The sequence below is a fragment of the Penaeus japonicus genome, unplaced genomic scaffold, assembly GCF_977035675.1.
Source record: "Penaeus japonicus unplaced genomic scaffold, GWHDUDI00000001_assembly GWHDUDI00000041, whole genome shotgun sequence".
In the NCBI taxonomy this organism is placed as follows: domain Eukaryota; kingdom Metazoa; phylum Arthropoda; class Malacostraca; order Decapoda; family Penaeidae; genus Penaeus; species Penaeus japonicus.
The window spans coordinates 2,235,508-2,250,507 of NW_028234443.1; the positions used below are offsets into that span (position 1 = coordinate 2,235,508).

Below are 15,000 nucleotides of genomic sequence, written 5' to 3' on the forward strand. Positions count from 1 at the left end.
GTCTCTATAGATGTCTGGAATGTTATGATTAGAAAAGGTAAGAATGGTTGTCGAAACATTTGTAGAGTTCTCAACCTCTGCGAAGTTATGTTTAGAAACAGGTAAGAATTGTTACCGAAAAGTACTTTTGAATTCTTGGCATAGTTTATTCCTTCCTCTTAGGATTACAGAATACACTAATGATTTTTTGAAATTGTGTAATACCTAGTTTGCTAGATTAGATGTTCTCTTTTGTTTAGCAGTTATAGGCTAAGGTATGTATTGAGTATATTAAACCATACGTTTTATTTTTCCTTTTCTGTTTTTGTTATATATTCTAAGGGGTGTATCATATTCAGAAAGATTTAGAGAAGGGAGGGGGGGGTGTATAAATTATTCAAACTTGCCTTAGCATCTCATGTTATGAATGTTACTCTTGTATCACTTCGTGGGTGTATGTTCTATGTATTCATGAAGTAATGGTTCTTTGTAAGGTGTCTACAACTTCTCTCCAACCAGCATAAACATGGGCAGAAGTAGAAACCATGACTGACAGATATGCATATTAGTTTTTAGCATGTGTACATCCTCCTATTATTTTCAGTTTGATTTTTTCAGTCTGGTATTGATTTTATGTATGGATATTTGTTTTTTGATCATCTCTCTTCTTCCTTTCATTCTTCTTCTTCCTCTTCTTCCTCTCTTTCTTTTTCTTCTTCCAATCTTTCTTCTGCTTCTTCTCTCTCTCATTTTTCTTCTTCATCTTTGTCCTCTCTTTTTTCTTCTTTTTTAAATACCAGGAGTATTTAGTGTAATTTATACAGAACACGGCCAGCATATCACTTTTTAGTATTTGAATATTTTGTGTGATTCCCCTTTTTATTATTTCCATCTGGTATTGATTTTGTCTATTTTAAGATTTTCTTTTCTTCAATTGCAGGAGTATTTAGCATAACTAGTACAGAACACGGCCAGCACATTATCATAAATGCAGATGGAATCTACTTGGCGACGTATTCAGTTCTCTCTCTAAACTTAAAGCTGATCCGGGCTGGAAATTATTGTGATCCTAATCTGCCACCTCCAATGACTCAGGTTAGTAAGGCCTAAGGTTACCGATGAGCAGTTTATTCGTCTTTCACTAATCTTGTTAAAGGGAGCAATATATGCTTTATATTGAATATTTTATTTTTATTAGCGATCTTAGATTTGTTCATCAGAATACTTTCATACTCTACTGAAATAACCTGTAGAAATCTTTATATCTATGTCTACTTATCAACCAGTATATATATGTATATATATATATATATTTATATATATATATAATAATTTGATTTATGGTTTTGGGTTTGTGTGCTGGTGTTGATCTGAAAATACACGCAAGTCACTGATTTGCTGTTGAATAACGGTGGGGGGGAAATTTGCATGTTGAAGACGTCCTCTCTAAAATACCTCGCCAGAAATTGCACTTAATATGGTGCCTTGTGTTGCTGTATCATATATGCTGATCCTCATACATGCTTCTGGGAGTTTCACATAGCATGTGACATATAACCTCTTTTATCTTTTACTTCATTCCTTTGAAAATGATCAGATAATTTTTTGTTTGGACACAGTCTAGGGTGACTGTGACATTCTGTAGTTGTTGTAGGGATGTCAGAATCATATATGAAAATTCATGTGCATTTATATCTTGTCAAAGATGGTACCAAAAAATAGTGTAAGTTATTTGATCTTATTTGATAAAACATAAAATTTGCAGTGGAATATAACATCTAGATCAATATTCCTGAAGTATGTGTCTTACATAACACATGAATAGGATAAAATGCAGTTCATAATTATTAAGCTATCAATTAATCAAAGTCTCAGAAGGATCTTTTGGTATCTAATGGAAGATCAATGTTGAAGGGAAACTAGATAGACCGTAACAAAAATAGATCCTTTTAATGTAATCATCAATCGTAGAAAAAACAATGTGGATTTGTATATCCTGTGTTGGCTCTTCCTTTGTAGTGTGATTTCACCATCTTCTCCTGGTTCATAATCTGGCATCTTGTTTGGGGGCATTTAGATGACAAACTTTCTTTCTTTCTCTCTCTTGCATTTTCACACCTACCTGAATTGTCACCTGTCCTTTTTTCCTGGTACTCAAATAAATGTTAGTTACAAACCTCCCTTCCTTTCCTGAACTAGTAATGCAGATCACTAACCAGCATCCCTCTCCTTTCCCCAATGAATAAGACAGACCCACTAACCACCAAAAATTACAGGAACAGTTCATAGATCAAGTGCATGGCAGTGGTGTCCTGGTGTATCTCTCCTCCGCCTGGCTAGGGGAAGTGTATCGCCAGGTGGTAAAGGACAGCTTCCTTCAGAGAGCTGGGTACTCTCCGCACTCTCCCCATAACTGTGCTCTTATCAACTTACTAACAGGTACTAAAAGCTCACTGGGAAACGGCTTTCTAATTTCTTCTTCTTCGTCGGCATAATTTCAGTTGGCTTAGATTTCGCATGTTTCATTTTTATTATAATTTTTTACTAGAACGTTTTCTTATTTTAACGATTTTATAATCTTAAGATTATTTTCAAGTTGGTTTCTGTTATTAGTATTTAAAAGTGGGAAAAAGAAGTCTTGTCACTAGGTATGTAGTTACACTGATGAAGAAAGATACAGTGTCATTTTTTTTTGTTTTTTTCATAGAATTCACCATGTCTTTTGGATCTTAATGCTTCTTATTTTAACAGTTCATTTTATTTTTCATCAGATCTGGAAAATGGAATGAGATGGTACCTTAAGCATGACTTTGGTAATGTTTATTTTTATTTTAGCATGGTGGTGGGCTTTCCTCTCTTATTTATGAATTTCACTTTGATATAAAGATTGTGTGGAATCCCAATTTCAGGTGCATAAGGCAAATGGTGATTGTATTTACATTAATTAAGTGTTTATACTTATTTTTTTTTGTATTGCTGATTATAGCTTAGTAAAGCAAAAGCAAATTAAATTTTGCATTGGATTTCAATGATTGTATATAAAGTTAGATAAAGATATTGATGTTTATTAGTGGAATTTGGACTGTATGTTTATTATTAATCTAAAGGAAACTACAAGGTAAAAAGTTTTCTTTCAATCAAGAGAAAATTTTGCCTAGGTTATTATTGGGAGTTAGAATTGCAACTGATTGGATTCACATATGTTGCAAAGGAAAAACAAGAATTAAAAAGTTTGTAGAGCAGTAAAAATGTGAAACCTATGTAAGTTTTGTATCTGTGATTGGCCAACCATAAGAAGGAAAATAGTGGTTTATAAGAGGAATTAATGTTTGATAAGAAGGAAAGTGGTGTTATGTGTGAAAAGATGATTTTATGTATGATTGTATAAGAATGAGGGCAGATCTGATTAACCTGTTGCCAACGGGGCTGTTTTGGCTCCTAATGGTCGAATATTTCAAATGTGTAAGTCTAATGCCTTGGGCTATTTGCCTGCACTGGCCACGGCCAAGCGCTACTTACCCATTCACGCGGCACGCTGGAGGATAGCCATGACAAAATGTCTCGTTCCTGGTGGCTAATGCTGCCACCACTTGACGTGATATCTTGTCACCTGTCTTTAACGGGTTAATAAGACTGATATGGTGAAAGGAGTTTGGCAATTGTTGCAGTTATTCACAGTATTTAACCCCACATTCCCAGGTATCAGTAAACCTATTTACTCCCCACAAGTAACCAAGCAAGCTAGAATTGCTAAGAGTGGGAGTCAAGTACTCATTGCCTTCACACTTACAAAGGATCATAAGTTTTGCCAGCATCCCCTTGTGTCTGTTACCAAAACATTTGCAAACCTCCTTCTGCATTGGTTGCTAAAACATCTGTGAACATCATCCACTTGTGCCGAGGGGATAATTCTGTGTTGTTGATCATACGGCATGTGAGACTGGAACTGGGAATGTGAATCATGTCTCATCAGAACACCTTTGAGTATATGGCTTTTTATTTTTTTTATTTTTACACAAGTCATATTCTTTTATCCCAAATTTTTCTAGTTCATAGTATTTATATGATTAATCAATTCTTAGGTCCATGGAAGCTATTAATTATTCACTTAACCCTGTAGACTTAGATGGACTTGGCAGCAGTGAGCAGAAGAGTCAGCTATTGTCCGATCACAGACGGTTGGAGAAAGCAGCAGCCAACATTACGCACACACCGCAGGTCTTGGCGGGTATGTACTGTGTTCTTTGTCTGTTTCTTGCTTTCAGGTGTAAGTGGAGGAGAGTTATTTGAAAAAAGGAATGAGATTGTATTTGTTTAATGAGTCTTGATTGTACTGAATAACCTTAAGAGAGTTTTTTCTGTACCCTTACAGAAATTGTCCACATCCAGTAAACTCAGCTTAGGGTTTGCTGTATTTGAATTAGTGATTTTGATATACCTTTATCATCAGAATGTTTGAATAGTTTGTGTTACTTGTTACATGCTGTGAATGATTGCAGTTCAACTATTCAGTGTTTGAAAGACAATAGATTTGATTATAAAAAAAAATAATAATAAAAAATCAATAAATAAAATAAAAAATGGAGGTCTTTAGAAGTTCAAGTAGCTATTTATTAACGGGGGGGGCATTCCCGCCTCCCCTGTCACAATGTGCCGGGCTTCTCGACAGCATAGGCCTATATCATTAATAAAAAAACGCCGGATATTAGCGTCCCCAGCGAACGGGCCTAGAATGCGTGGTACAGTAGTGTACCACCCGTCACGAGAGGGTTAATGAATATATATAGTTTATTTTTCCTACAGGTCTAGGTTAATCACATTTCTTGATTAGCACTTGACACTTTTTTCAACAGGGATGAAGCTATGCCGTCGTATCGTAACTTGCTGCTGGGAGAGTGTTGTGGGCGTATTAGGATCAGTCCTTGGAGGAGCAGGTGGAGGGGGACTCACTGGTCCTCTGCGCCATCTCTTGGGAGGAGAGGGAGCACGAGAGGAGTCGAGGAGAGCGCAGGACCTTTTAGCACAATGTCTGAATTCCTTGCAGTCGGCAGCTAGATTGGCCAATATATTAGGTAATTTAAATGATGATGTAGGATGATCATGATGTAAAAAAAGTTTGAAAATAGCCATGTACAAACTCATATAAATTATAAAAAAAAAAATGGGGATTATAGTCGGTAATTGGTTCTTTTGAATGAATGACGATGTATTTCAGGGCTTCAGAGTCGATGCGGTGTGGTATTTTCCCTCCTGTCTTCTGCGTGTTTGCCTAACGATGAGCGCAATCCAGTTAGCACACCCAAGCGCCATAGCCTCAGATCTCCGGCATTCTCCAAGAAGATTCAGCGACTCCATACAGCGCACTTACTATCCTTACACGTGATGATGTCATCCGGATTAGAGCTTGGTTCTCACGCGTCCGATTGTTGGACACACATTTTCAAGTAGGTTTATGTTCAGGGACGTGCTGTTACAATACTGTTACCTATTTGTCACCATACATTGCATTCATAGTTCTATCATGTGCAAATTACACAGCAGTTATATGTAAGCATATATGTGGACACAAGCCCATAGAAAGAAAGACACAGGCACATGCTCATTCTCTCTCTCATGCTCACTCTCACTCTCTCACTCTCATTTGCACTCTTTCACTCTCATTCTCACTCTCTCACTCTCATTCTCACTCTCTCACTCTCATTCTCACTCTCTCTCATTCTCACTCTCACCCTCACTCACTCACTCACTCACTCACTCACTCACTCACTTACTTGCTCGCTCACTTGCACACTCACTTGCTCACTCACTTGCTTACTCACTTGCTTACTCACTTTCTCACTCACTTGCTCACTCACTCACTCACTCACTCACTCACTCACTCACTCACTCACTCACTTGCTCACTCACTCATTCACACACTCACTCAAATTAGTTATGTCTTTTGTAATGAAACTTTAAAATTCCAGATGCTGTGTATATCTGTCAGAACTTGAGCACCAGTTCTTCAGCCACACAAGCGGGTATCAGTCGTTCCCTCCCAGATTTGCCCCACCTTCAATGAACAGCGAGAAGTCAGGACACTCCAATTCTGATGACATTTTTAGGTATGGCAGAAAGCTTGGTGCATGTTGCCTTAAGGTTGACAGATATTCTTTATTCTGTGAAATATGATATTTAAGTTGTTACATTTCATTTGCTTTTAGATATGAAATTCATGTTGGTATATTTTATTTTCAGTTGAATATGACTATGAAGCTGTTACTTACATTATATTTTTTGTCTTGACAGCATATTGTATTTTCTTAACTCTGATATTCAAACACTTACTTACACTTGATATTTGTTGACAATGAGTTACATTTTGTTTATGCTGATAATCAACCCATCACTTACTTTTCTCTTTTGTTTGTTGACAGTGAGTTGCTATTTTGGAAATGCTGATTATGAAGTCATTACTTATATCTTATTTTTTGTTGACAGTGAGGACCCCTACCAGTATATCGTGCCCATATCACCACTAGCCCCGAGCATGAACGTGGAAGAGCTGATTCGGGAAAGTCAGAGCGATATAAGTAACACTGGGTTCCTCTCGCCACAGGACACAGGGAAAGCAATATGTGCTCTCACGCAGATGGTTGACAGGTTAGTGTATTGTGTCCTAGCATGAGATTCTGATTTTTTTTTTTTTAATAAAATGGCAGCCAGGTATCAAAACTTGGTATTTGTTGAAGAAAAGACACCTGTTTTTTATTGAGAAAAAAGAGTTATAAAGTTTTTCATGCCTGGAAAAAATGTTTTTAGTGCTAGTTTATTTATTAGGCATCTAAAGATATCTTACCTTATTAACAATTTATATCAACAGGTTGTTTGATGATGCCTCAACCAAGCTGAACATGGCTTCCTTAGTCAGTTTCTTGGCAGAACTTTGCGCTGCATCTCAGGCACAACTCTTTTCTCGAATGACTCCACAGACACCTAAGAAGGGCCTCATGAAATGGCCGAGAAAGGTACGTGAAGCAATCAATCAAACATTAATTTTTTGCTTACCTGCACTGAAGAGAGTCTCCTTTATACTTTTTTTTTATATGAGTAGCATGGAACTTCATATGTTGGGGATTTTCTTTTATATGTTAACTTGGTCTATCTCTACATAAGTTTCATTGATGTTCACCTGTATGTGGTTTTCTTTATTTGCTAACTTGGTCTAATTCCTGCCGTCAGACTTTGGGAGGTTCTGGAGCAGATCTGGGCAAAGGGAAGGGGGGAGACATCCTGTTGCTTCACCGTCTTGCCGAGGTCATGCTGCGCGCGGTGCGATCGGGCCGTCCACTCCTCCACATCATGCGAGCTTGGGCTGTTGCGGGTCCCCACTTTATGGAGGTAGGTTGCTCTTGCGGGGCTCGTTTCAGTAAGCTTGAAAATGTATATATCTCTTTGTTTTGCTAAGTGGATATGATTTGTTGGAGGACCATGTAGAAAACCATTATACCAATGTATATTATGTTGCTTTCTTTTCCATATAAAGACTATTTCTGCAATATATATTTCTGCCATGATATTGTTTTCATTTCTGTGTAGAAGACTATTGCCGAAATATATACTTTTGACATATTTTTGTCTTCTTTTTTTCATTACAGGCAGCTTGTCATAAGGATGGAGCAGTTAGCAAGAGAGCAGTCAGTTCTATACATGACATAGTGAATGCCATATTGAGCAACCAGTCTGAGCTTCCTCATTTTCACTTTAATGAGGCACTTTTCAAGCCATTTGAAAACCTTTTGTGTCTGGAACTTTGTGATGCTGATATACAAGATCAAGTAAGTTGTTTGCGAATAATTTTAAGATAGGAAGATATTGACAGATGTTAAGATAGCAAGGTAGCTATTGGTATTAAGATGGCAATATAGAGACTGATATTGATAGAATTATTTAGGAATGATAGTTGCAAATGTTAAAGATAGAACTTTTACTTTTTTCAGATTATAAGCAGTATTTGTGAGTTTGTTGAAAGCTGCACGCCGGAAATAAGGTCAGGCTGGAGGCCGTTGTTCGGTGCCCTACGCTGTGTTCGGCCCCCAAGTGCCCTGCCTTCTCCTTCGGTGCCAGGAGGCCTGCCTGGTATGGGGTTATGTTTTTGTATGTCTTTTAGAATCACTCTTTCTCTTTAGTTTTTAAGGTAGTTGCCAGTTTGTTTTTTTGAAATGTTAACCCACTGGCTGCGATTTTAATAAAATATGTTTACAGTCATGTGGCGGGTTTGTTGTATGGCATGGTGCCATCTGTGTTTATGACTGATGTTGCCTTGACAGCAAATCATGTCATCCACTATCATTGGGTTAATTCTATGAATTTTTCATCAGGATCATAGTGTTGATTATCATTACAATGGGTCATCTGTTGACACTGAAGCTGTGAATAAGGGCCTGTGTTATTCTTGGGTATGTGTGCACACTGGACAAAACACAGCAAAAGTCATCCCAAAAAGTAAAAATTATATTTATTATAGAAACTATTTGAGCTGATCATGCATTATAGTAGACCAATAAAACTTTCCCTCATGCACATGAAGCTCTGAACTGTGCCATTCATAAGAGATTGAAAGTAGCATATAAGATGCATAATTAGATCACTGTCTTTTAGACCATTCTATCACCATTTACCTAATAGCATATTTGCATATATCAAATTCTTATTCCAAAGCATTAGGGGGTGTGGGTTACCTGTTACCTGTTGTGGCTCTCCTTGATTCCCCTTATAGGGAGGTGATTCATGGCACCCCCGTGAATTAGCGGAAACTCTAGACGCATCCTTGCCTCTTATTTAGTTTACTTTTACATTCATTCCTCGCCCATTGGTCCATATTTTGTCCTTTTAAAGGTTATCCAAAAGAATTGAGTAGAGATTATTAGATGTTATTAGTTGTTAAGTCACTCTATTTTAGAATTTTGTTTATTATGAATTATGATATGTAACTACCTTTTACTTTTAGTCTGAAGGCAGAAGATGAAGATGGCTGTAATAATTTTCACCAATTTTTACAGGAGTCAACAATACATGTGATAGTATGGGACACCTGCATGTTGTGCGAGATGTATTCGAAGCATTCTTGGCAACGGATAATGTCCTGGTGTTTGCAAATGCAGCCCTGGATTGTGTTCTTTGCCTACTGAAACATGTGAAAGGTTCAGGTAAGATTTTATTGAAATTGTGTTTGTGTTTATTTTTTATGAAAATATTGGATTTTTTTTTAAGAGTTACAGTGTTCTAGATTTTTTTTTCATTGAAGAAGTATTTAAAATTTATTTATTTAAAATGTAATTTCCTTACTTCCATACTTCTTAGTGAAGCTGAATCAGATTAAGCCAATGATTACAGCTTAAGCTGTGTTTTAATTCATATCAAAACTGCACTGGTATTCGATGGTAGATTTTGATCTTATAAACTGTTAAAAGGTATTATGTTGTGATACAGGAATTGAATTATCTTATCTTACAGACAAAGAGACTAACAGATTCATAATAGTAGATCTTGGTCAGCCAACATTGCCATTGGTGTTTGATCTTTTTTCTTTGTGAATGTTTTTAAATTTTAAATTTTATAATTTATGTTGTCAAAAGAGGATGGATATTTTGCAACAGTAGAAAGACTTTGAATGATGATGATAATCAGCATCATATTAATGATGATAATGTCAATGGTAATGATAATGGCAATAATAGAAATGATAATGATAACAAAGATAATATCAATATAATGATAGCAGTAATGATGATAATAAGAGTAATATTAATGATTAAAATGATAATAGTAATAATGATGATTAAAATGATGACTCAATTATAATGATAATTATATTGATACCAATGATAAAAGCAACGACAATAATGATAATAATGATTGTTAAATTTACAAAACTAATTTACAGGTGAGGAGGAGAGTAGTGATGAAACCGTGGTGGGATGGGACGAGCTAGTGGGCGGAGACCTGTGCCTCGACGCTCTCCGCTACCTGCATCGCTGCGCGGCTATTCTTGCCTCAATGTACCAGATGCCAGCATGTCCTGTCTTCCATGCTGCTCACAGGTGCTCTGATGTTTGACTGCTTTATGGAATTGTTTGTGGGCTGTAGAAAGTGCTTAGTGGAATTACTATTGTTATCAGATGTAGAACTTGATAAAAACAAACAAATGGGAAGCCAGGGGTTATTATTATTAATAAAAAAATAAATAAAATGGCTGGCACTGCCGCATGGCGTGGCTGCTTTTGAGAATGAATGTGTAAAGTAGTAAACCCAACCGTCAGAGAGAACAAACTCATGATGTGCAACAACCCGTGTGATGTGGTGACAAAGTGCCTGATGACGGACGGACCACCACACCCAGTGTTCCGAGGGGGCAATATTGCATAGGCCCGGTGCAGGGGGTTGCCACTTCTCGCCGGGCCCGTCAGGATTGGGTTAAGGAAGTGAATGCGAGTTTTGTGTGACTCGGAGGTGATTTACCTGACAAATATTGTTCAGTGATTAAACATATATGAGACTTGCTTAGAGTCAACCTAATATTTGATTTTCATCATTTTCTGTCCATCCTACCGTACAAATAATGACTAAACCCAGATAGATATCTTGACTATTCCTAAGATTAAGTTAATAGTCAGTAATCCCCAAGATAATTCCCATACTGCTTACAATAAAGAGTAATCCTTTTAACAATCCCTATGATAATAAAATCTTTCCAGGATCACAGTGAACACACCACCTCAGCTGGTTGATCCTCATCTACCCAACATTGATGAGAATTTGCTTGGATCTTTGCTGAATGAAATTGCTGGCATTGAGGTGAAAAAGGTGAGTAGGTTCTCGCTCTAATCATATTATGCGAGGTGGTGTGTATTTGTTCTTTTTGTGAGGTTAGACCAGATTGTCTGGGTGGGTTTTTTAGATGCTTGTCTGGAAATATTTCAGGTTTTTGAAATATGCATACATGTGTGTGTATATGATTATGGTAACACTTATGAATGTTAAATGAACTGATCGCTTTGATGGAGGTGATTTATGAGAAAAAAATACATTATTTAATTTATGAGGACTAAAAGCACATTAGTTAGAGTATGAAGACTAAGATACTTAAGTTATTTATAAAGTTATTTATGAAGACCAGAAATGCATGAAGTTATCTATGAAGACCAGAAATGCATAAAGTTATCTATGAAGGCCAGAAATGCATGAAGTTATTTATGAAGACCAAAAATGTATTATCAGTACAAATGATTGCAAAAAAGTACCATCCACTGTAATGAAATATATAAGATTTAATAAAAAAAAAAGTAGCAGTTTGTCTCTCACTTATTACTCACCTGGAATATCCTTCTTTCAGGTTTCATATCAAGCGCTTTGGCCTTCTGCGAACAATCAAGAAGTGACCCTGATGATGTTGGACCATAGCAGTGGGATCCTACAGGTGTGGTATCTACTCCTCGAAGGGCTGGCAGGAGCTACCATGACCTGCCCAAGACGGTACCAGCCCCAGGCCCTTGACACACTTTTCACCCTCCTGCGCAGTTTACCGGATTGTCCTGGTGGGTTTCCGAGCTGCAAGTCTTTTTGTAGGATGTTGATTGTAGATACTGCTTTGTATAATTTTTTTGTCTTCTCCTCCTCCACCTTCTTCTTTTTCTTCACCTTCTTCTTCTTCACCTTCTTCTTCTTCATCTTCTTCTTCTCCTTCTCCCTCTCCTTCTCCTCCTTCTCCTCCTCCTCCTCCTCCTCCTCCTCCTCCTCCTCCTCCTCCTCCTCCTCCTCCTCCTCCTCCTCCTCCTTCTTGTCCTCCCCCTCCTTCTCCTCCTCTTCTTATTCCTCCTCTTCCTCCTCCTCGTCTTCCTCTTCCTCCTCCTCCTCCTCCTCCTTTGTTTTTTCAAACTAAAGAGAAAATTCCCTTCTCTGTCATAGGTCCTACGTTTGGGATGTATTGTGTGAACCACTTGCTGTTACCACTGATGCAGGGCTGGCTCAGGAGGTCATACACTCTTCCATCCAACAGCTGGGATTTTACTGCATCATTCAAACAGTACACAGGCTTAACTTCAGATCTTGTGGTGGAATACATTTCAAAACTAGCTAATAAAGGTAAGAAATGTTTATGTCCTCACATTTTTTGTAAGTGAGGGAATGTACACTCAAAGGAATATCATGATTACATTGCTAGTATTAGTCTGCTCACACTTTTGCAAATGAAAGTGCGTACTTTTAGATTGATAGTGGGACTGTATTGGCATATATACATAGAATTGGGCAGCCATAAATTATGGTAGTCATGCCTTACTTACAAATTCTATTTTCCATTTTAGGTGTTCTGTCAGAGACTCCTGGGGCTCTGTTGATGTTACAGCAGTGCTTATTGGTGCTTGTGGAATGCGTTACTCATCCCAGTGAAACCATATCAAGACTTGGATGTGCTTGCATTAGGTTGGTTATTACACTGAATCATCTCCATCTTTCCAAAAGTTGGAGATAGTTGTGGGGAAACTACTGCATTTCCATTTACACAGAGACAAAGGGGGATTGTAGTTTTTTTCTTTCTTTCTTTCTTCCTCCTCTTCTTCCTCTACTCTTATTTTTCTTACTTTCCATTGATATAATTTTCTTAGGGGGGGGGGATATTATAGTCGATTCAGGTAATTTACCATACCCAGGTCTTTTATAATAGGAAAACTGACTCTTTGAAATATGAGCAAACAGTAGGGGATTCAGGTGCCATTAGTAAAGTACAAAGTGTAGAAAAGTTTAAAGAAAGTAGTGATGGGAGGAGAGACATTGCCAGAATTTGATTTACCTTTTTTTCATTTATTTTGAGAAATCATTTTTGAATGCATTAAATGCTGTATTGAAGGTTACTTCAGAAACACATAATTTTTCAGTAACTGGCTTAAGATGAAGAATGCCTTGAACTGATATTACTTTATGGATGTTTAAGCTGTGATAGTAAAGCTCAAGAAAGTACTTTATAACGTATACTAATCCAAAACTTACACGGGACTTTGTTGTAGTTCAATCACATTTCCATATGCAAGGCTGATCTCATAAATAATATATTTCCGATCCTAAGTCCTAAATATTTGTTTTTATTTAGAACCATTTTGAAATGTCCTTTTGAAAACGAAAGACAAATTTGACCATGATTTCTTTACTGCAGACATGTGATTAGCAGCTGTGGGGAACATTTACCCCCTGAATACTGGGACGTTGTGGTCTGTGGCCTGCATCGATCTTGTATGGTATGCTGGATATTCATATTTATATTTCAGTGTATATATAGTGTGTATGTGTGTGTGTGTTTATACATTTGTGTAACTATGTTAAGGTAGTTTAAAAGACTAAACATGAATGAGGCTTAGAATCTGATGTTGGGAGATGCTCTTGGTGTTGAGATTAAATAAATTGTGTTCCTCTTTGGTAAGCTTCATAGTAATCGACATTCAGATTGTAAAACTTGTATGTCTGAAGGATAATGTTGATATCTGATACTTGTATTATTTATTTATTTTTAGTGTTATTATTATTTATTTATTTTTAGAGTTATTATTATTTATTTATTATTATTTTTAGTTGTTTATTTACTCTCTAAATATCCAAATATCCCTGATCGTTGAATATAGAGCTCTCCCAAAACATTTCCAAAGTCTCTCCTGGAAGGATAAATTTGGACGTGTATTTTTCATTTTATGAATAACGTCACCAGATTTTCTGCATTTTTTATGTATTATGTTAATTGACTCGAATAATAAGTGTGCACACAGCACTTTGATTTATATTTTACATGATCTTACATTAAACTAACCTGCTATTATTCACAGATGCATAGTAAACCACTTTATTCATATCATTTACAGGTCTCGCTGTATCCCTTGTATCAGCTGATGAATCTCTTTCATCCCGAATCTCCCAATTTCTATGGCGATGTTGGCCAAGTGAAGGTAGCAGCGCGAAGAGACTGCACTGGGAAGGACAGCGATCGCCTGAGACAGCTCTCTCACCAGGTTCATAGAATTGTTTTATGTTATATAAGGGACCAGTGTGATCTTGTGTCTTTTTTCTTTTAGATATAAACAAGATACATATTCTAATCCCACTACTCTTTCCAGGTGTTCCTGCTAGATACACAAAGAAGTAACATTTCTGCTGCGGTGGACAATCCAGATGCCGAGGATCGCTCCTTCATATTTCTTCTGTACCCGGAAGACCATGGGCATGCCAACGTCTTACACAGTTGTAACTTGGAGGCAAATGATGAAGAGGAACCAGTACGAGTACCTTTTAGAACGTTGATTGTGGGCCTCCTGGCGCATCAAATTCTCTTGCAGACACTGGGCTCTTTCTTGGTCCAGGGTTCTCCACACATCATACCAAGGTACATAGAAACCTGAGTTACTGTATGCTTAGTAGGTATTATCAAAAGTTGTTTTACTTTTGCATATTTTTAATGCCTTGTTTTTAATACTTTTGATTTTTGTTCTCTCTACAGTCTAGCAAATGTGATCCTACAAGGCATGGGCTTCTCAAAATCTGAGAGCGAAGAAGGGAGGGTTGCTGAGAGCGAAGGACAAGTCCCCGGATTCCTTCGTTTCATGAGGCCAGACCATATTCAGATTCTGATGGATGCCCTTCAGCAGTCCTACACGGCCGCTGTTGAATTTGACCGTCGCCCGGGCCTCAAATTTCTGATCCAGAAGGTCGCACAAGCTGAGAGAGCAGCCAATCTGTACAAGCAAGCAGGAGCCAGCTGGACACTTCGGATGGTGACTCTCTTTGACCTGACGCTTTCCCAAGTGAAGCATGGTCTGGGATTAAATGAAGTCAAGGAAGTTCTTGAAAAAGATGTTCGAGCAAAGAATACCCTCAAGAGGCAGGATGACCAAGAGGACGAAACCAGGGTATCTCAGGGTGAGAAGGAATTGAAAAGACCGACGCAGCTGTTGAAAGACGATACGATCCAGTACATTCAGATGTTGAGAGCTTCGTTCACAG

At 37.5% G+C, this 15,000-nt stretch overlaps 1 protein-coding gene across 4 annotated transcripts in view; it reads left to right on the plus strand.

Moving 5' to 3' along the window:
- Positions 1-15,000, plus strand: part of LOC122264939 (brefeldin A-inhibited guanine nucleotide-exchange protein 3) — a 35,242-nt gene that overhangs the window by 15,678 nt on the left and 4,564 nt on the right. For 2 of the 4 annotated variants that reach the window (XM_043034048.2, XM_043034051.2), the window contains exons 16-37: positions 920-1,074; positions 2,256-2,418; positions 2,751-2,792; positions 4,100-4,207; positions 4,833-5,051; positions 5,195-5,423; positions 5,946-6,083; positions 6,460-6,621; positions 6,842-6,986; positions 7,201-7,359; positions 7,617-7,796; positions 7,959-8,097; positions 9,021-9,167; positions 9,905-10,061; positions 10,716-10,824; positions 11,354-11,555; positions 11,926-12,102; positions 12,324-12,441; positions 13,169-13,250; positions 13,866-14,012; positions 14,118-14,383; positions 14,498-15,000. The exon at positions 14,498-15,000 is cut by the window's right edge and continues 429 nt beyond it. In XM_043034048.2, the coding sequence (XP_042889982.2) occupies positions 920-1,074; positions 2,256-2,418; positions 2,751-2,792; positions 4,100-4,207; positions 4,833-5,051; positions 5,195-5,423; positions 5,946-6,083; positions 6,460-6,621; positions 6,842-6,986; positions 7,201-7,359; positions 7,617-7,796; positions 7,959-8,097; positions 9,021-9,167; positions 9,905-10,061; positions 10,716-10,824; positions 11,354-11,555; positions 11,926-12,102; positions 12,324-12,441; positions 13,169-13,250; positions 13,866-14,012; positions 14,118-14,383; positions 14,498-15,000 (3,747 nt within the window). The remainder of the gene's footprint in view (positions 1-919; positions 1,075-2,255; positions 2,419-2,750; positions 2,793-4,099; positions 4,208-4,832; positions 5,052-5,194; positions 5,424-5,945; positions 6,084-6,459; positions 6,622-6,841; positions 6,987-7,200; positions 7,360-7,616; positions 7,797-7,958; positions 8,098-9,020; positions 9,168-9,904; positions 10,062-10,715; positions 10,825-11,353; positions 11,556-11,925; positions 12,103-12,323; positions 12,442-13,168; positions 13,251-13,865; positions 14,013-14,117; positions 14,384-14,497) is intronic. The other 2 variants (XM_043034052.2, XM_086534542.1) reach the window with 1 other exon arrangement.